This window comes from Phaseolus vulgaris, chromosome 4 (genome assembly GCF_000499845.2).
Source record: "Phaseolus vulgaris cultivar G19833 chromosome 4, P. vulgaris v2.0, whole genome shotgun sequence".
Taxonomy (NCBI): Eukaryota; Viridiplantae; Streptophyta; class Magnoliopsida; order Fabales; family Fabaceae; genus Phaseolus; species Phaseolus vulgaris.
In genome coordinates, this window is record NC_023756.2 from 32,881,805 (window position 1) to 32,903,819 (window position 22,015).

At 35.4% G+C, this 22,015-nt stretch overlaps 1 protein-coding gene and 1 pseudogene across 1 annotated transcript; one reads left to right on the forward strand and one right to left on the reverse strand.

Annotated features, from left to right (window-relative positions):
- Window positions 1–13,942: 13,942 nt before the first annotated feature.
- Window positions 13,943–15,540, reverse strand: LOC137838683 (uncharacterized; annotated as a pseudogene).
- A 1,943-nt stretch (window positions 15,541–17,483) lies between these two features.
- Window positions 17,484–21,291, forward strand: LOC137838684 (uncharacterized). Its single transcript, XM_068647917.1, has 3 exons — window positions 17,484–18,173; window positions 19,837–20,386; window positions 20,468–21,291. Exons 1-3 carry the CDS (start codon window positions 17,484–17,486, stop codon window positions 21,289–21,291), a joined length of 2,064 nt encoding a protein of 687 aa, XP_068504018.1.
- The last annotated feature ends 724 nt before the right edge of the window (window positions 21,292–22,015 follow it).

Here is a 22,015-nt window from a genome sequence, read left to right on the forward strand (position 1 = left end):
TTTTTGTAATCGATGGCAGGTGGTCCTGTTTTATTTTTATTTGCATCTTCTTATAATTATTTTGAGTATTTAGTTTCAATTTGGCCCTGTATTTTTTGCTGTTTAAAAGCCTGGGCTTATTCGGCTGGCGCATCATATTTGCTAATTGCCACCAACTTTCCTTTTATATATGCATCATCTTTTTGTTAAGCTTGGGCTTATTTTTTTGCTGGCCCAAATACTTTTATATTCCCATCACCTTTTTCACATATACACCAACATATAGGCCCTTTTTTTCACCAACTGCAGATTTGTAGTATGTTTCTGGATTTTAGAATCCGTAATGCAAAAAATGTATTCCAGATTCACAAATCCGTAATTTAAAAAATGCAGGTGTCGTTTTTCAAATAAAAGGTCAAGACTAGTTTTGGAATTTAAAATATTTTGGGGGTGCAGGAAGAAACTCTCCTACATTTTTATACACGCACTAGTTTTTACTTAAAAGGCCTGACATTTTGCTTGCCCAAAACTTCCACTATTTGCCACTCCCTTTTATTTATACACTCATCAATTTTTATTTTCTTTAAAACAGTGTGGACCAGTTCATTTGGCCCAATGTTTCCGCTGTTTGCCACCTATGTTTTTACATATACAATTACCAATATTCTTTTATGAAAAGTAAAATAAATAAATAAATACAAATATAATTTTGACAGCCCAAATAAATTTAAGATACTTGTATATGCGTCATCTCACATTTAATATTTTAATAAATAAATAAATATGAATTTTCTTTAAAAAATAAGTCTTCTCTAGTTTATAATATCGGTAGTTTACACTATTTAAGCATGATTCTTAAAAAGTATTAAACATAGTTGCAAAAATATAAAAATTTCAAAAATTAAAAATATTAACACAAACAAACATCCTTTTCACTTTAGAACTACGTAAATACGGATTTTCTATAATAAATGAAAATACGTAGTACCAAAATCAATCATTGTCGAGCCCAAAAAATTTACTTTGACAGTAATGGTGCACTTGATCTTCACTTATACCACTGAACTTGAATCCAAGTTCACATTATTATACAGTGACTTGATTGCTTGAGTAGGAAGAAATAAAAATAGCTACATGTAGAGTTCAATACACATAACCATGAAACTATATACTCTTTTTTTTTGCCAATATAGTGTTGATGAAACTTCCATATCAACAAACCTATATTTTTTTAGCAACGGTGGTTTTGTGTTTTAGAACAGCTAAGATTATCCTCGATTTCTCTCTTCCTATAAGGGTAAGTGAATCGAATATGTCCATGCCACTTTCCTGTTTGAATACATAGAATCCAGTTGCTTTAATGATTGAGGTCTCTATTGTACCCTCATATGTAACCTTTACATGATTCTATTCATTTTCTAAGAAATTATTATTGGCATGTATTAATTTGTTCAATTGTATATCATAAAGATATGTATTATGAAACCATAAATGGGATTGAAACATAAAAACTCATTCTCATCTTCCATAGAATACAAAAATAACTTTGTCAACGAAATTATTATGAAACCAGAGAACTTGAAGGTCCATTGCTTTGGTGATTGAACCACTCTAGAATCCTTGTTCTAAACAAAACTGAGTCTTTGGAGCCTCAAGAAAATCCTTCTAATCGTAGAGAATTCATAAGTTTGTAAACAACAACTACACTACATATTATTAAATCATTACATTAAAAATAAAAAGACAATACCTGATTTAGGAAACATGCTTGTACTTGATGAAGTCAAGGATCTATAGTTTTTTGCAAAGAAATATTGTGATTTTGGAAGAATCCCTCAATTTCTTGAAGATGAAAGCTTAAAAACTAACGTTCTTAATGCATTAAGGAATAATCGTGAAATCATTGTTTCGTAGGTTTATTTCTTTAACACAAGCAAACAACGTGAAGCCCTATCCTAAAAAAATAATTAGACGTTGCATTTTAGGGCCCAAATTTGTTCTATCATTAAAGATACTCTTGAGCCACCTTTTTTTCACCCTTTTTTTTTAGCTATCACAACTCTTCAATTCCTATTGAATAATGTTGAAACTATACCTAGAATAACTCCAACATTTAATTTGTTTTTATATTCACTTGTTTTGAGATATTAGGATATATAGTTACTTTAGCTCTATTAAATGAGTTTTAACCTATTTCGGCAAGTGTACCGAGTCAGAAATAATAATTTGTCTTAAAATACGGATATCGAACTTACAAGGAATAGTTCTTTTAAAATTTTAACGTGTAAAACTCACTAGATATTGAAATATGTGCAATGAATTGATTCAAGAGATAGTAACAATGTTTGAACAAAATGTGCTTGTAATTTAAATAAAAAGCAGAATAAATGATTATGAGAATTTGATTGATAAAATTGGGATTGAAGTCAATCTTTCTCACTCGTTTATATTTTGCTAAATAAGAACATACAACATTCTTACTTAATTGACATTGATGCAACAAAAAATGTCATTCACATTGATTCCTCAAATATGAAATTACTAAGATCACCTCCTAAATATTGATTCCTCAACTATTTTGCAAATGTTCTTATCATTAAGAAAAAATGTTATAAATCATTTAACATATTTTAATATATTCCTAGTATTAAAGCACATCAAGTATTTTCATTTAGGTCAGGTCATCATAAATACTTCCCAGTCAATTCCAAATATCTAAATCAAGAATAAAAATTCAGGCTTTAAGCATAAAACGAAAATAACAATATCAAATAAGCATAGATAAATATCACCTCCATACATAGGAGTTTTAAACAATTACATTCAATCCTAAAGGAAAGGAATTAGCCATTCATAGTAGGGTTTACATGAACCAAAAGATGATTGAAAGCAAAAGAAGAAGATCCAGAGTGTTTCTCCTTGATAGCTACCTCCTAGGGTTTCCTTTCTCCCTGGTTTCTATATACCTTACGCCCTTATTTAACCTAATTCGGCTTGGACTAAATGAAATTTGTATTCATAATATTTCCCTTTGCTTCATCTCTCCTTAAATTCCTGAAAATAACACAAAATTGGAAATTAATAATTCTATTAATCTCAACTCCAAAATATATTATTAATTTCTAATTTTTCAAATTATGGTTGAGTCACATTGAAAAAAGACAAATAATCCAAAGGAAAATTGTTGGTAGAGGTCAAATGTCAAGTGTGAAAAATGCGTTGATTTGGGACATGTAGAACGAATTAGTAAGTCTAAACAAAAGAGTCAAATGTGACTTTGGAGGATGATAAGTACCATAATTCAGTAATATTTCACGCAAAAAGATAGAGACTTATTGATGTGAGTTGATTTTAGAATTGCACATTTTATAGGTTGCACTTTGTTTATGATTTTTTATATTAAGTAGAATATGGTGAGAAACCCAAAGAAGATTCCCACTGGACACAAACTTAGCCAAGTGGTTAAGTAAGTGTGATGGTTCACTTATAGAGGGAAAAGAGAAAACACAATTATATGGTGATGATGATGAAAAGGTGCATAATTAAATAGCATATAAGGGAAAGAAAGAAGATGTAAACCGAATAGACAAAGATGAACACAAGAACATAAAGGAATGGAAAATAAAAAGATGAAAGGAAAGATAAGCTTAGGATGATGAAGGTGGGGTCACGCCACATGGAGGGGGAGGAGACTCCAAGATGAGTGGTGAAGAGTCGCCACTTGAGGTGTTGTGCACTCAAAATAACACCCAAAGATAATAGGAGACTCAATTCACTAAACGCTATGACAGAGTTTCTTTACTCTCAAAATTCAATGTGTGAAAATACATGAGGCAAGATACCCTTTATATAGGAGAGAGTGACTTGGGGAGCAAGAGTGAGAGGGGTAGGGGCATAATTTGTGAGAAACCTTCTAAAAGCTAGGTCAAAGAAACACTAAACCCAAGTGCACATGTCATGGAATGTGGGTTTGGCACAAGCCCAATTTACTAAGTACACCCTACTCTAGTTTATTCTTCTATTTGGAACCCTATAAAGAGCCAAAATTGTTTACATAAACTTGTCTTGTTAAAATACCAGATGAAAGAGCATTTGATGCTCTGGACTATGTTCAATTCTTCTTCTGCTGAGGTCCTTCTGATGTTTGGTAGGGCCTTGTCTTGAATGCTGAGATGAATGACCTAATTGTGAAGTGTCCATGGTGTCCTTAGTCATCTTCTTGTCGAGTTGGGTTGTATCACTTATGGACTTTAATTGTTAAAAGAGTTATAATTCAACCTCTATAATAAGAATTTTAACCTTTTTACATATTTTTGGATTATAAGATGAATAAGAACAATTTATTCTCAAGTTTGTGCTAATTTCAGGAATATAGGGGAAGATGGAGATAAAAGGGCCAAAAGAGAATGGACAAGTTAAAGACAAGATAAAAAGAAAAAGTTGGAACATTGAAAACTCATCAAACTCGCCCAAACAATATTCACTACAGAGGAAATCGCCTAAGACTCTCCCAAGGTTTGCTTAAGCGAGTTAGCTGTAGTGAAGTTGGGTTTTTTCTCGTGAAACTTGCTTAAGCAAGCAATATTTCGCTTAAGAGAGATGCCACTTAACCCAAGCCCAATTAGGTTAAATAGAAGGCGTGAGGCATACCCTAAACATCATTGGGATGATAATTAGGGATAGAAAACCCTAGAGGAGGCAGCCATCAAGGAGAAACATCCTGGATCTCCTTTTCTTGCTTTCCATGTTTATAATGGCCAATATGGGTGGCTAAGTCTTTCCTGTGGGATTGAGAGTAATTTGTTCAAACTCTTATGTATTGAGGAGATATTTATTTATAATATTGTGTTCTTTACCGATGATTGACATTATCATTTTATTCTTAAAGTTTGAATCTTTATTCACAATTTTGATCCTTAGATTTGACTAGAAAGTACTTCTAAGCATCAGACCTAAATGATAACGCTTAACATATTTGAATGCTAGAAATAGATTTGAAATGTTAATTGATTTATAACATTTGTTTGTAATGATAATATGTTTTTATTAAGTATACGAGGAATCAATATTTAGGAAACAATCTTAATAATCTTGTATGCGAGAAATCAATATGAATGATTTTTATATGTGCTTCAATGTCAATCAAGATGAAATGTTATATGTTTTTATTCATTGAAAATACAGACGAGTGAGGATGATTAACCCCAATCCCAATTTTCTCAATTGAATCATCCAAATCATTTACTTTGTTTTTAGTTAATTTCTTACAAATTTATGATACAAACAACCTTTGAAACAAAGATTTACACATCTTTTTATATTTAGTGAATATTATACTTGAGATTTTAGAGTTTTTCTTGTGGGTTCGGTATCCGTCCTTTGGAACAATTTATTAATTCTAACTCAGTACACTTGTCGAATTAAAGAGTCATCAAGCTTTTTGGCGACGTTACCAGGGAGTAGTTTTAATTTTATAGTACAAATTCCTTAATATTTTGAATATTTTAATTGTTTATTGTTTTAATTTTTTTTATTATGTCATATTTGTTTTAAATTTTATAATTTTATTATTTTTATTGGTAGTTACTCCTTGTGATAATCCTTGAGTGGGTTGTCTTATATGATATTAAGAGGACATGTTTCTAAAGACCAATTGCAATTTGAATCAAAAATTGAAAAAGAAAGCTAAAAAAGAACAAGGTTAAAAAGAGAAAAGAAAAGCAAGGAGTTAGAGAAGATTCCTCAACCACTTCTACCCTTCACATTAAAATTTATCATGAAGAAAGTAACATGGCTGAAGAACAACCACCACAGCATAAAATAACACTTGGAGATAGACTATGTAGCAGGGACCAAGGCATTTTTCTAGTATTGCAGTATCTGCTACCACTAAGGCATTGGAGATGAAACCTGCATTCCTTCTGATCAATACCTATCAATTTACAACAATGGACCATGAGGATCCATATACATATTTGTCTACATTTTACGAGTTGGTGGGAACAATAGGCTTTCAATCAGGTGATATTGAATATGTTTATTTGCGTTTGTTTCATTTTTTCCTTGGCAGTAAAAGCTAATGAATGGATCAAATCCCATCCAAACCAGAGCCTCACCAGTTGGAAAGATGTAGAGGAAAAAATTTTAGATTCAAAGTGATGTTGAGAAAATGCCAAAATCATGGGTTTGAAGATATTGCACAATTGAACATCTTTCATAATGGCCTCAGATCTGATACAAAAATGCTTCTACATGTTGTAGCCGGTGGTATAATTATGGTTGTTTATGTAGAATAGGCAACAAATATTATTGATGCATTGACTTCAATAGATTATTAAGCCCAACATGATAAAAAAGTTGTTCAAAAGAAAGGGTTGTTGGAGCTTAATAATTCATATCCAATTCTGGCTCAGAATAAAATTTTGACACAACAACTTGAGGAGTTATAAGCTGTGCAATCTTCTCAGAGGTAGACTAAACAAATAAGGTGTAATTTTGATAAGGTGCTCATCCCAATGGCCACTATTCTTATCAAAATAATTCATCTGAAGCAAAAGTCAATTGTATAAGTAATCAGGGAATGTAAGGTGGTTTTTCCAACAACAATAATTATCAAAAAAAATATGTCTCAAGGATGGAAAAGCAATCAGAACCTAAGTTTTGGATGGAAATAAGATGTTGCTTCATCTAACCGACAAGTCCCCTTTTAACAATAATCACTCTATCTTTCAATTGAGGAGAGAACAAGCAAATTGGAGGAAAACTTGGAGAAATTCATGCAAGCTTCTCTGTCCAATAAGAAGAATAATGAAGTTGCGATAAGAAATTTAGAAACACAAGTGAGAAAAATTGCTAAATAGTTGGCAGAGTGACAGAGTGGTCAGTTTTCAGCTAACACACAAACCAACCTTAAAGATCATTGCAATTCAATTACCAATAGAAGTGGTATAGTAGTAGGAGAGGGATTGTTGATAATTTAGTTGTTGAGGAAGTGAGAAAAGACGAGAAGGAGGAAGAGAAAAAAACAAAGAAAAAGAGTGAAAATAAAGATAGAGGTGTTCCATTAAGGGATTTACCATATCCTCATGCTCCTTCAAGAAGAGATAAAGAGAGGCAATTTGATAGAATTAAACAAATTTTTTAAAATTTGTAGATTAATATTTTGCAGAGGCTTTAGAGAAAATGCCAACATTTGTAAAATTCATGAAGGAGTTGCTGACAAAGAAGAGGAACTTCATAGATGAAAATACTATAGAGTTAGAGGCTAGTTGCAATGCTATTATTAAGAAAAGCTTGCCCTTAAAATCCAAGGATCCATAAAGTTTTAATATTCCAGTAACCATAAGTGCTTTATCTGTGGACAATACTTTATTGAATTTGGGGGCTAGTATTAATTTACTGCCTTTGGCTATGCTGAAAAGAATAAGTGATTTGGAGGTTAAACCACTAGGATGACAATATAGTTAGTTGATAGATCAATAAAGTATCCATATGGTGTGGTTGAAGATTTTTTTTGTAAAGGTGGATAAATTCATAATTCTTGTGAATTTTGTGGCGATGGACACAAAAGAATACAAGGAGGTTCCCCTGATACTTGGCAAACCTTTCATGAAAACAGTTAGGTTATTATTGATGTTAATAAGCCTAAAGTGAGGGCTTAAGATGATGATGTAACTTTTAATATTTTTTATGGTTTGAAACATTTTAATACAACGAAAGATTGTTTAAGAACAAATGCAACAAAGGAAGCATGTTCTGAAACTAAAGAGCAGTAGGACCTTTCAAATATTTTAGAAAAAGTTATCCATCATTTACTTCACAAGCAATAGAAAAGAAGAAAAAGCTTGTACCCGAATCTGTGGAAAAGCAACTCAATACTAAAGAGTTATCTACATCATGTGTAAATGAGGAAGACAAGGTTCATCAAGAGGCAATTATAGTGTGGGCTGAATTTAAACCTGATCAAACAATTATGTTTAGTAGTCCTAAGATAAAATTCCTACCTAGAAGGTTAAAGACAAAAGGGTAAAGTTTGTAGGTTGTCAAAGAAATCAAGACTGATGGAACTATTGAACTTTAAATTCCACACTCTAGAAGAATTAAAGTTGTAACCAGGAAATTGTTAGAACAAAGGGCTCATCCACCTTAGAGAAATATGCGTCAAGTTATATGACGTTAAACAAGCGCTTCCTGGGAAGCAACCCACGAATTTTTTTTTACTATTGATTGTTTATTTTTTTATTTTATTTTTCGCTTTGATAATAATTAATAAAATCCATGTTATTCTTTAAAAATGGGAATTGTTGTGCAAAGAAACTCGTCTAGAAGAGATACAACTCGCTTGAGCGTTTCAAAATTGTGTGCTCAAGGGCAACCAATCCCTGTATGCCTTCATATCAGTTTGGAGCTTATGTTGCATTGCCTGGGGACACATATTATTTTTTCGGGGGCCAGTAGATGAAGCAAGACTATCTACAACTATAGATGAGGATTTCAACACAGAGGTAGATGAGTTGCTAAGAAGAGATGATTGAGCAAAAAACATGTTTTTTTCTTTCTAGTTATTTTTTTTTCCAGTTTGCTTAATTTTCTTATTTTGTTTTAGTTGTTTAATTTGCTTATATTATTTGTTGAGTTATTTTTAGATTTATTTTATTTACTGAGTTGTTTTTTTAAGTTTTATTTTGTTCTTAAATGTTATTGTAAGATCTGGAACATTAATTTGAATTGTGAGAAAAGTATTAATTGGACTTTGTGTTTAAAGATTAGAACAATGAAATCATATAGACATAGGTTGGAAAATAAAATGTGTTGAATCCATATTCAAAATTTCTTGAGATTGTGATACATGAAAATTAAACAGGATGATCAGTTGGAATAGAGAATGATAAGCAATATGCAATTAGACTAATTAAGCCAAGTGTGTGTATCTTAAACAGTGTGAGAGATTCACTGATGAATTAACAGTTGCGGTTGCTCGATTTTTTACTTTATGCTACATCAGAAAAGAGCTTGAAAATGATTAAGCCATTTGTATTAATTAGAAACCTAGAGCCAAATAGCCAACCTTTATTTAAATTGATTATATCTTTGTGATAGTCCTTTTTGAGCCAAGAATATTTTTTTTTTATTATTGCACCCTAAGCCTTAACTGATATATTTTCCTACCTCTTGGCATGTTTAAGGAAGGAAGGCACAAATGCAATATATATATAGAAAAGGGAATGGTTGGTTTTAGTTTTTTGAATATTCTAAGTTTAAGTTGTAAGAATTAGTGGCCTAATCAAGAGGGGGTGGGGGGTGGGGGGATGAATTGTTTTCACAAGATTTTTGCAAAGATTGGAAGTAGAATGAAAAGTTCTGAAAAATCAATCAATTACTTTTTGTTCAACTGAATAAAATTTTTGTTTTAAGGTTTTTTATAGAAAATCAACCTGTTGTTTTCTCGAACAACAGGTTGTTTATACCAGCAAAATATTAAACAATGTTAAAACTAGTGTATAAGAGAAGAGATAGAGAGAATCACACAAGAGGTTTATAATAGTTCACTCTTAACCAAGAGCTACATCTACTCCTCAGCTAACGACTGAGAATTTACTATGTAATCAAACTAGATTACAAAACACAAAGAGTGATGATCTTGAACCCTTCAAGAACACACACCACTTTTTGGCAACACCACAGTTTTCAGAAACACTTTTTTGAAACTGCCTTACACAAAATTAAAAAAATACAGTGTTCAAACAGAAGAGAATAGAATATACCTGGGCTTTACAAAGGTAAAGTTCAGAAGTATACAAAACCCAATCTTATTCCACACACAAGTGATGATCAAAAGCTTTTGGTTTCTTGAAAAATGTTTTTAATAATCTCTCTTTCTTAGAGTCTTGAGAAGAATATCAAACAACCTTTGTAAAGACTAAAGCAAGTGGTCAAAGTTGTTAGATCAAAAACCAAAAGTAGTTGGAAGCATTTAAAACACTTAACAATTTTTTTTTTTAAAAACAAGTTGTTTTCCAAATCAAGAGATTGAAATGAATTTTCTGTTAAGGTTTTCATAAAACAACCATTTGCTTTATCAAAATAACTGATTGTTTCTAATTGACAACAAAGAAAAAATCAAACAAAGCATTTCCAAATCATTTTGAAAACAACGAAATGTCAAACAACAGGTTGTTTCGACAATTAAATAGGTTGAAAAACATGCCTTAGCCTCAATCCCTTAAGTAACAACTTTTTCAACTGGTTGATTTGAAAAACAACTGAAGAAAAATTTCTCAGTTTTTAAGAAAACATTTCTTTCAATAGAGATTAAGATTCAAATGAACTTGGATAATTTCAAGGAGTGAATTAACAAGTTTAAAACATTAGACAACACACACACATAACAACAAAGTCTTCAAGCTTTCCACACAGATTTGAAGGGATCAAAGCATATTGTTCAACATTAATAATTCATTTGGTTGGAAATAGGAATAATCTATTTCTATTCTCTTATAAAAAAAGAGAAAATATTTTTTTTATGTTGAAATCATAAATAAGAAAAGAAATGGGGTGATTAGATAACACATATGTACTGTATTTGGATTGTAGGCATATCCTTATTCTTTTAAGTGTGCATTTTGTTATCTGAAAAACCAATAATTTTGGAAGCCTAACCTCATTATTGTTAGAATTAAAGGCCTTAAAAGAGAGAGAGGGGGGTGGGGGTGGAATTTTTTTGAAAGATTTTCCCAATTATTGAAGGCTATGAAGAATCAATCAATTAGAAATCAGTTCAGCCAAATAGAGAACTAGTTTTAGTTTGATTCCAGAAAATCAACCAGTTGTTTTTACGAAACAACCGGTTGTTTATACCAGGAACTTAGAAAATCAAAGCTAAAGTAGTTTAAAGAGTGTAAGGATACAAAGATTCTTACAAGATGTTTATACTGGTTCACTCTTAACCAAGAGCTACATCCAGTCCTCAGCTAACCACTGAGAATTCACTATGTAATCAACCCTAGGTTACAAACTACACACCAAGAGTGATGATCTTGAACCCTTCAAGAACACACACCACTCTTTGGCAAAACACACAAATTTTAGAAACACCTTTTGAAACTGCACCACACCAAATCACACAGAATTACAATGTTTAAAGGAGAAAGGAATATAATACACCTAGGTAAATCACAAGATTAAAGTTCAGAATACAAGACCCAATCCTATTCCACACTTGAGATGATCCAAAAGTTCTTTAAAATCTTGAAATCTCTTTTTGATTGATCTCTCTTACTTAGTTAATGCAGAGGAGCGTAAAACAACCTTTTTATATTCTAATCAAATGGTCAAAGCATTTAATTCAAGAACCAAAAACTGTTAGGATCATTAAAAAATAGTTTAACCAACTTAACAAAATTCTATTAAGGTTTTCAAGAAAACAACCGGTTGAAATCACGAATCAATCGATTAAATTTGTTTGACAACAAAGTCAAAGCAAAGTCAAGCTTTTCAAACTCATTTTAAAAACCACTACGTCTCAAACAACCTGTTGAATCGACATTTCAATAGGTTGAAATTTCACACTCTTTAGAAAACTCATCTTTTTCAAAAGGATTAAGATTCAATTAACCTTGGATTATCTTAAATAGTGGATTAACAAATACAAAGTCTTCTAGACACACACACAACTAGCATCAAGGTCTTCAAGCATTCCTCTTGGATTTGGAGACATCAAAGCACCTTGTTCAACAATTATAACCCTATAAAAGACCTTAAGATTCTTGTTTCTAATGTGATTGTGATGTGAAGATGAAATGAAAAGCAACTGTGATTTTTCAGGATTTAGTGGAAATTAAGAGAAGCACTTACCTGTGAGAATACGAAAAGAAATTCCTTGAGAAATTGTCATTTCTTTGTCTCAGTTGTTATCCTGAAAGTTGATTGTATCTATATCTTGCTTTATTTGAAGTTGGAAGCATCATAAGTTTCTAATTTAACCTGTTGTTTAGTAAATAAAGTTATTTTGATATTTGAACTCGAATATGATTTATTTATATTCATTTACTTTGCTTGTGGACAGGCAAGATTCTAGGTTGAGGGGTTGATAAGTGTCATAATTCAGTAATATTTCATGCAAAAAATAGACACTTACGAACTTTAATTTTTAATAGAGTTATAATTCAACCTCTAATTTATGAATTTGAACCTTTTTTATACATAGTTTTGGATTATAAGATGAATAATAACGATTCATTCTCATGTTTGTGCTATTTTCAGGAATCCAGGGGAAGATGGAGATAAAAGGGGCAAAGGAAAATTGACAAGTTAAAGACAAGATGAAAAGATAAAGTTGGAACTTTTAAAACTCGTTCAAACTCATCCTAACTTGCCCAAACAAGATTCACTCCAGAGGAACTCCCCAAGGTTCACTCCAGTGAAGTTGGGCTTTTTCTCATGAAACTCACTTTAAAAATATTTGCCTAAGCGAGATGTCACTTAACCCAAGCTCAATTAGGTTAAATAAGAGGCATGAGACATAACCCTAGACATCATTAGGAGGATAATCACAGATGGAAAACCCTAGAGGTATTTTCAAGAATAAGAATGATTTATTTTTGGATTATGAAATGAATAAGAATGATTTATTTCCACTTTTGTGTTATTTTTCAGGAATTTAAGCAAAGACGAAGCATATAAATATATTATGAATAAAGATGTCACTTAGCCCAAACCCAATTAGGTTAAATGAAAGGAATGAGGCATAACCCTGAACATCATTGGGATCATTGGGAGAATAGAAAGAGAAAGAAAACCCTAGAGGAGACAAGTGTCAATGAGAAATATCCTCGATCTTCTTTTTTTGCTTTCCATGCTTGTAATGGCCAATGTGAGTGGCTAATTATTCCCTTTGAGATTAAGAGTAATTTGTTCAAAATCTTATGTATTTAAGTGATATTTATCTATAATATTTCAGTTTTTGGTTGATGATTCGTATTATCATTTTATTTTCAAAGCTTGAATTATGCATGATTTTGATCCGTAGATTTGATTGGAGGATACTTATAAGAATCTGACCTAAATGGTAGTGCTTAACACATTTAAATGCTAGGAATATATTTGAAATGTTAATTACTAGTGTTAATAACCTGTCTATCGCACGGGAAAGAAATACATGTATAATTATTTATGAAGTATTATTACTATATTAATAATTTTTATACTTTTTTTTACTGATTTTTTTATAGTATTTTTTCTTCCAATGATTTGTAATATGCATCCTCATGAATAAATAAACTTTTTAGTGGTTAAATATCAATTCACCTTTATCCAGTATCTAAAACAAATAAATGAATCATAATTAAAGAGCATGGTGCATATGTGAACATCATTATAATTTAATATAGCACTTTCTTTTCAATTTTTAATTTTTATGTATTTTGGTTCTATTTAATTATCATATTTCCAATTTTAAAATAACAAAAATGATCTTTTACAATTAGATAAATAGTTTTATTTATTTTTAATTAGTTAGCACTTATACATTTATTATGAAGTAGAAATAAAAAAAGTGCTATACTTTTTTAAAGACTGGGTTTACATTATAACAATACTATTATGCACATTTAATATAGCAATATTAATCATAACATTATATTAAAAAAGTAAAATTGACTTTTATTCATATTATACTACTAATTATACCACTGTTTCAGCAACAGGGGTATTGAACTGTTTTAGTAAAATAACATCCAACTATTGACTGATGAATCATAAAAAATACATCGAATTACAAAACATCTTTTGACGGCATAAGCCACAATTCTAATAAAAATTAGTTTGTACATGGTCAAAACAACAACTTACACAGTATGAAATTATGGGACACATCCATGTTGTCATTTTGTAATATAAATTGAATGTCACAATATGATTTAACTTCAAACTACAATTCAAGGTCTAACATATAATTGGGTTGCTTTCAAATATTGCCAAAAAATTCAGAATAAACAACATTTTTTGTCTTGTTTGTTACATAACCATCTTCATCGAGAATAAGAATTCTCAATCCTTTCTTCGTTCTGACCCTAGAGATAGCTACATACAACTGTCCATGTGTGAAAACTAGACGTGGAAGATATATACCAACTTTTGTCAATGATTGACCTTGGCTCTTATTAATTGTCATTGCAAAACATAAAGCTATTGGAAATTGTCTTCTTTGGAATTTAAAGGGCATACCTGCATCTGAAGGATCAAATTCATTCTTGAAATCAATATTTTCTCACCAATATTTGTTCCTGTTAGAACTATTGCACAAATTACATTTTTACTCAAAGCAAACACTTGCATCCTTGTTCCATTACAAAGACCATTGGCTTGATCAATATCTCTCAAAAGCGTAATAGGCACGAAAATTTTCAACTTAAGGCGATGATTTGGTATCCTTGGACATTTTATCTCATTTAAGAATTCAGACGTGAATCATTCCTCTTGAATCTCCTGGTTTTCATTTGATTGGCAAGGTGTATCCGAGCTAAGATAAGTTATTTCTTGGGCACTTAATAAAGATAAAATAAAATCATTCACTTGCTCTACTGATTCAGTTGTAGGACAAAGTATTGCCCCATCCTTAAAGTACCCAGGAGACATCAGGTTAGTCAAAAAATTAGGATAAACAAAATTAACCAATGACAACAAAGGGGTTTCAGTAGCCTCAATCAACAGATCATGTGGGATTTCCACTGAACACTCACCATTTTCATTAAAACCAATTTTACCATCTCCAATTTCCAGGATCCAATCAGCAAATTCTTTGATATTCTTTGCACTTTCATTAGATTTTGCATGGTTTAATCTCATGTTCTAAGAAAGTTTTAAGACTTGACAGCTTAGCCAAAGATGAGAAGAGTTGATTGTTGAATTCACAACATCATATCATGATGCCTTTTTTACAACTGGCAATATTTGCCTGAAATCACCTCCCAAGACCACAACCTTCCCACCAAATGGTTTCTTACTATTCTTTTCATGCACTGGTCTCATAAGATCTCTCAAAGTTCTGTCAAAGGCTTGAAAGCACATTCGATTCATCATTGATGCTTCATCCCATATAATCAATTTTGTTTCAAATAAAAGCCTGGCCGTATGACTTCCTTGAGCTATGTTGCAAGTCGAGTCTTCATTTATTAAAATAGGAATATAGAATCTAGAATGTGTTGTCTTCCCTCCAGGAAGCAATAAAGAAGCAATTATGCTCGAGGCTACATTCAACACAATCTTTCCTGCAGATCTAATTGTAGCAGATAATGTTTTCCAAATGAAAGTTTTTCCTGTTCCACCATAACCATATAGAAAGAAGAAACCACCTTTTTCAGAGACAACTGATGAAATGATGTTTTCATAAACATTTATTTGCTCACCAGTGAGACATTTCAACAATGATGTATGCTCTTTTACCATTTCATCTTTATTGTAATTAAGTTCATTCATAATAAAGCTATTTTGAAAGAAAGATGAATGAGAAGGATCAAGTTGTGGAAAACAAACAAACTCTTGTAATGACTTGCCATTTGCCATTAATAACTCTTGTATTTCAAATAGGCAAAGATCATGTAGTTCTTTATCCTCAATTGAAGACCTAACATTTTTCAAATATACGAAACACGTTCATAATTTATAGTTGAAACTATGTAATTAAAATTTTCATTTTAAAAATCAATACCTGACAATTGTAACTCCTTTCTTTTGTGGTATAAAATTCCGTCTAACAGTAATTTCCAAGAAGCATTCCAAACCACATCCGGTTTGGACATTGTATTCGTGAACAATAATGAAACAAATAAACACCCGAGTTCATGACCAGAAGCTAATTCACTTGCTTCTTTTATTACATCAATGAATTCTTTGTCATCTTTCAATAGCCCTAGTGCATAGCAAACTTCTTCATATGTATTGAATATTTGCTCGTTTATTGTCCTGATGCTAGCATAGTCAACACAACCTTTTTGAATAGTTAACATTATCCTCATGTAATAAAATTCTCCAGATCAAGTGGTACATAGGTGAGTCTACCAATGTTCTGACCTTGCTTCCTTTGTTTCCATTGTCTCTGTGTAGCAATCCAGACAAACTTGGTTGGAAATTCAGCATATGTCAAATTCCTTCCATCAACATATTTTTTGTTGGCATCAAACCAACCAAGAAACATTGTTGTACCGACCAGGTCACCGGTCGTGATGACGTGTCTGGCACGTGACCGTGTGGGGCGTGCTCAGCAGAACACGTGGACGAGAGAGAGATGAATGGTCCAGGAGTGAGCATAGTCGCCGACTCATGGAGTGGTGTGTCGCAATGAACATAGCCTGTTGTCGCTGGGTTTGTATGACATCGATGTGTTAGACAATGGAAGATCGGGTGGTCAGACATCGCCAATGGGGGCACCCCGCCGGATCTTCCAGGAAACCTAGTTAAAACTTTTGGAGGCTCAGAAGAGTAGTTTCAAGCGAGTAAATCCAGTAAGATGGTTGTTGCGCCAGCAAGGGGCGTGAAGGTCGAGTGGGTTGAAGGGAACAACTTGCTCATTAGCGACAGGATTTCCAGAGTGGACATTCGTTGGTGGCAAGGTTTCCCCAGCTAGAACGTGTACAACGTAACAATAAGGAGGGTGGCACTCAAGACAAGCGATATCACAGAGATGATGTACTTTGTTGCATCCGATACTCGCCTTGTCATGTGGTGTTTCACAGCGTGGTACGTGCTAGATTACTCCTCGAATAGGGGACTTGGTCGTGCGACTAGTCACTACGCACAGATAATATTCAAGTTACCTCAACCCAAATGATGACACGTGTAGGGTTGGATGCTACCTGTCATTCCAACCCAGATGATGACACGTGTAGGGTTGGATATAGTGCAGAAATGACGCTCGAGTTACCTTAGCTCAAATGGTGACACGTGTAGGGTTGGGTGCTACCTGCTACCCCGACCCAGATAGCGACACGTGCTGGGTTGGATGCGAGCCACGCGTCCAAAGCGTAACTTCCTGGAGAGAGAAAAAACCTAGCTATAAAGGTAAACTTAACTGAATTCGCAGAGGTACGCTTTTCATTACGACTCATTGCTAGGGTTGTGTGCACTTTAGTACGGTTCTACAGAGTATAGTTTTCTCTCAGTTTTTGGCTGTTCTTGTCACTGACTTGAGCGTCGGAGCGCCACCGGCTGTAGAGGCACCACCTTGTGTTTTTCAGGTTCTGAGAGAGGCCATCTGTGGAGTGGACTTGAAGGGCACGTGGTGTCAAGCTGGTGAGGGAGAACGTGACGAGGCAACGCTCTTGCGCTAGGTCAACCGGCAGGAACATCTGGCGCCTACCGTGGGGCCGTATAAAAGGTGATTCCCAACCACAGTTCGAGTTTGTTGAAGTTTTGGTGTTTTCTGTTCGACTGTTTGTTGTTGCAGTCGGTTATCAAAGTTTTACTGTTCGTTCGGAGTTTCTTTGAGTTGCTGAGTTTGCTGAGAAAGAATGAGGACAACGCGGTCCAGTTCAGTCGCGCCGTCAACAGATGAAGATGCTGTGTCTATGACACAGGTGATGGATATGATGAGGACGCTGCAGGAGAACGTAGTTGCATCACGTTCTGAGCAAGAAAGAATGCACGAGGCACTGGTAGCTTCACAAGCTAGGAATGTAGAGCTCAACAGGATCAACGAAGAGCAGCGTAAAGCTCTTCAAGAACGGGAGGAGCGCGCGGTTGGTGACAGATCTGCACCCCCATCCCCACCGCGTAGCTTTCCCATGCCATTTTCTCTAGAGATCATGGACTCGGTGGTCCCTGCGAATACGGTGGCGGTGAAGGCGTCTTTCACCGGAGTAGAGGATCCTGAGGCTCATCTCACGGCGTTTCACACCCAGATGATGCTTTCGGGGGGGTCAGACGCGGTCTACTGTAAGGTGTTCATGAGCACACTCAGTGGAACAGCGCTGGACTGGTTCGTCAGTTTGCCTACTGGCCACATTACCACGTTCCAGCTGTTTTCTAAGATGTTCGTTGAGCAGTACATAGTGAACAAGGCACCGCCGTTGGTGTCTTATGATTTGTTCGACGTGAGGCAGTACCAGGGGGAGTCCCTGAAGGATTTCTTGAACAGGTTCGAAGCTCAAATAGTCCGCTTGGCAGGAAAAGATGAAGAGATGTTTGTGTTGGGTTTAATAGTGCCAAAGTTCAAGAGGGGGGGGGGGGGGGGTGAATTGACCTTTTAAAATTTTCTCGCAGAAACAGTGTTTAACACAGTTTTACAGAAAATAAATCGATTTATGTGAAAATGAACAGATTTATTTCAGCACTGTTTTTGTTTGAAAAGATTTTAATACAGCAAGGTTAATCACAAGATTATGCAGATAGATTTTCCAGATGCACACACACAGATGTCAAATTGAAAAACAGTGAAACACAGAAAACAGCAAACCTTAATTCCAATTAATGTGATTTAGGTTCAGTTAAGGGCTTGACAATTAATGAGACAATCTATCACATACAACCTGTTTTATTAGCCTTTAACAGATTATCAGTGTTCTTATTGAAACCAGACAGTTTTCCAGAAATTATGAACAATATGCACAACGCCCAGAAAGAACAGATTTATTTTCAATTGAACAAATTTATTTCTTTGCTGTTTTATCAATTATGCAGAAACGAAATTGCAGAGAGTGAGAGAGAATGAACACAAACAATTATACTGGTTCACTCAACTGAGCTACATCCAGTCTTCACCAACACCAGGTGGAAATCACTAAAACACAGTACACTCAAGTACAATTCCCACTGTTCTTGAAACCTATAAGAACTTAGGTACTCTTGCTGAAAAAACCTATTTCAGCACACACACACCCACTCTTCAAGAACACCTATCAAGAAGAGTGTTCAACCAAACTATTACAAGAAATGAGAAGTGAAACGACTACACCTGATTGAGGATACAAAGATCTGCCTTAAACCAGTAGGCAAGATTGCTAGAACAGTAGCAGCACCTCACACCAAGCTTTTGGAACCAAACCAAGAACAAGCACTTTGTGATTTTTGAAATCTTTGAAGAACAAATGCTAATCCTTTGTAAACACTTAATTCTCTGTTGTCAAAACTTGTTTTTGCAAATGTATGAATGAATATTAAACTCAGAAACAAGTTTGCATTTTATAGAAAACCAACTTATAACAGAATTTTGAAAAACAGTTAAAGCTGTTATAAAATGAATAGATTGAAAATAAAACGAACAGATTTATTTTCAAAAACAGTTAGAGAATTTGTTAAGTGAGGAGACTTAGTCAACCATTCTGGTGCTGAGATAAAACTGAAAATCGTTTAAGCTTGACATGGCACCAGAGACAAAAAGAATCTATTCATTTACAGATGAACAGATTTATTTTTCAAAACGAAAACAGAGAAAGTTTAACTATTTAAAACTCAGTCGTTTTGAAAAGAAGAAGACTTAGTCAAAATACATGATGCACAAAATCTAATTTTTACAAGACTTAGCCAAGGCATCAGTGTAAAAATGAATCTGTTTATTTAGAAAAGAACAGATTTATTTTTATGCAGTAAACGTGTTTTTTGTAAAACATGTGAAAAACAGTTTAAGAAAACTTATGCTTGTTCTTATCACATGGCCAGTGGTTATGAGGTGAGTTACTCAGTAAAAAGCCCACTCTTAGACAACCTCTAAGCACTACCTAAGACATACTTAAAGCAAGGCAAAATATAAATGAAATGTACATATAAGTCTTCATCAAACACAATCTTGAAGGGGCAGCAACCATCTTCAATAGTTTGTACATGCCTTCAATAGTCTGCTGAAATCCACTCAAATAGCTCAAATAGTCTGCTGAAATCCGGCGAAGTGTCGTGGCTCACATCGTCGCTGAGAGCGAAGTCTCTGAGAAGAGGGGAAATGTCGCCCCAGCTAAGCCCCACGCTCAGACGAGGATCCAGCCGCAGAGGGTGATGGAGGCGACGGCGGGGAAGTGGGATCAGAGGATGCGCCTTCCTTATGACCCAAAGAAAGGTAAGGGGAAGGGGTCGGGGAGGCCCAGAGAGGCTAATCGCCCACCAAGGTATGAATTCATGATGGGGTTGGCGGACCTGATCGCCATCCCAAACATTGCTGCCAGGCTCAAAGTGCCTGAGAAAACAACAGACAAAGTGTTGGGACCGAAGCCAGATGCATGGTGTGAGTTCCAGAAGAGCTTTGGCCACTCTCTCAACTCGTGTTTGGCTTTGGGGTACCAACTCGCCGAGTTGGTCAAATGTGGGTTCTTGAAGGATTACTTGCTGGAGAAGCAAGCGGGTCAGTCATCGGGTTCCCAACCGGCGGGTGGCAAGGGACAGCAGCACGAGGTACCCATCCAGGGCGAGATCCACACCATTGCTGGTGGGTTCTCGGGTGGCGGGTGCACCGCATCACAACGAAAGAAGTACGCAAGGTCTGTGATGTCAGTGGAGGTTTCTGAAGACCACTCGCCCGACGTGGACATCACGTTCACCAAGGACGACCTTAGGGATGTTGTGCCCCATGACAATGACCCTATCGTAATCTCGCTCGTCACGGCAGGAAGGACTGTTCATCGAGTGCTGGTCGATCAAGGAAGTTCGGCAGATGTGATGTTTTGGCCGACTTTTGAGAAGTTACAGTTATCCCGCGACCAGCTGAGGCCATACAGGGGCTGCCTGTACGGTTTCGCCGGGGACCAGGTGGAGGTTAGGGGGTATATTGAGTTAAGGACGACGTTCACAGACGGTCTGGTCTCGCGCACAGAGAGGATCAGGTATCTCGTCGTGAACGCTCCGTCGGCATACAATATCCTGTTGGGTAGGCCAACACTCAAAAGGACAGGAGCTGTGCCTTCAACAAGGCACATGAAGGTCAAGCTACCATCAATGGAAGGGATGATCATCACCATCCGGTCTGACCAAAAGGAGGCGAAGAAGTGCTATGAAAATAGCCTCAAGAACAAGAGATCTGTATGCCACGTATCCACAACGCCGCCCCCTGGCGTGGAACCTGAGCGAGAAAGCTGGCGAGATGTGGATATGGCGTTGGAGGTGGTCATCGAGGGGGATGTGCCCGATGTGCCAATGGAGAATATTGAGGTGAGGTCCGAGGGCGCTTCTCGGGCGGAGGAAGAGAGAAGCTTCTCGGAGACCGCCAGGGAGTCAGGTATCGCGAAGGCGCTGATCGCCAGCGAGAAGAGGCCTCAGCCGGTGGAGGAATGGCTTGAGAAGAAGATCAACGACAAGACGTTCAAACTGGGGAAAACCTTAGACAGCGAGACATAAGACCAAATCGCCCGGGTTATAAGTAGACATCTGGATGCATTTGCATGGTCTGCCTCTGACATGCCGGGAATTGACCCCGATTTCTTATGCCATCGTTTAGCTATGGATCCCCAAGTTAGGCCAATTCGCTAGAGAAGGATAAAGTTCAATGAAGAGAAGAGGTAGGCGATCAAGGAAGAGACGTAGAAACTCCTGGTAGCAAGCCATATCAGGGAGATCCAATACCCAGAATGGCTCGCTAACGTCGTTCTAGTCAAGAAGAGCAGCGGGAAATGGTGGATGTGTGTTGACTTCACGGATTTGAATAAAGCCTGCCCAAAGGATTCTTATCCTCTGCCAAGTATAAATGCCCTGGTAGACAGTGCGTCAGGGTGTAAGTTGCTCAGCTTCTTGGATGCCTTCTCAGGGTACAACCAGATTAAGATGCATCCCATGGATGAGGAAAAGACCGCTTTCATGACAGAAAGGTCGTGCTACTGCTACAAAGTGATGCCCTTCGGGCTGAAGAATACGGGGGCCACGTACCAGAGGCTAATGGACATGGTACTCGCCCCAATGCTCGGAAAGAATGTGCAAGCGTACGTTGACGACATGGTCGTAACATCCCTGGAAAAGAGCAGGCACGTCACTGACCTAGAAGAGTTGTTCACCACAATAGCCAGGTACAAGATGAAACTAAACCCTGATAAATGTATTTTTGGCGTGGAGGCCGGGAAATTTCTGG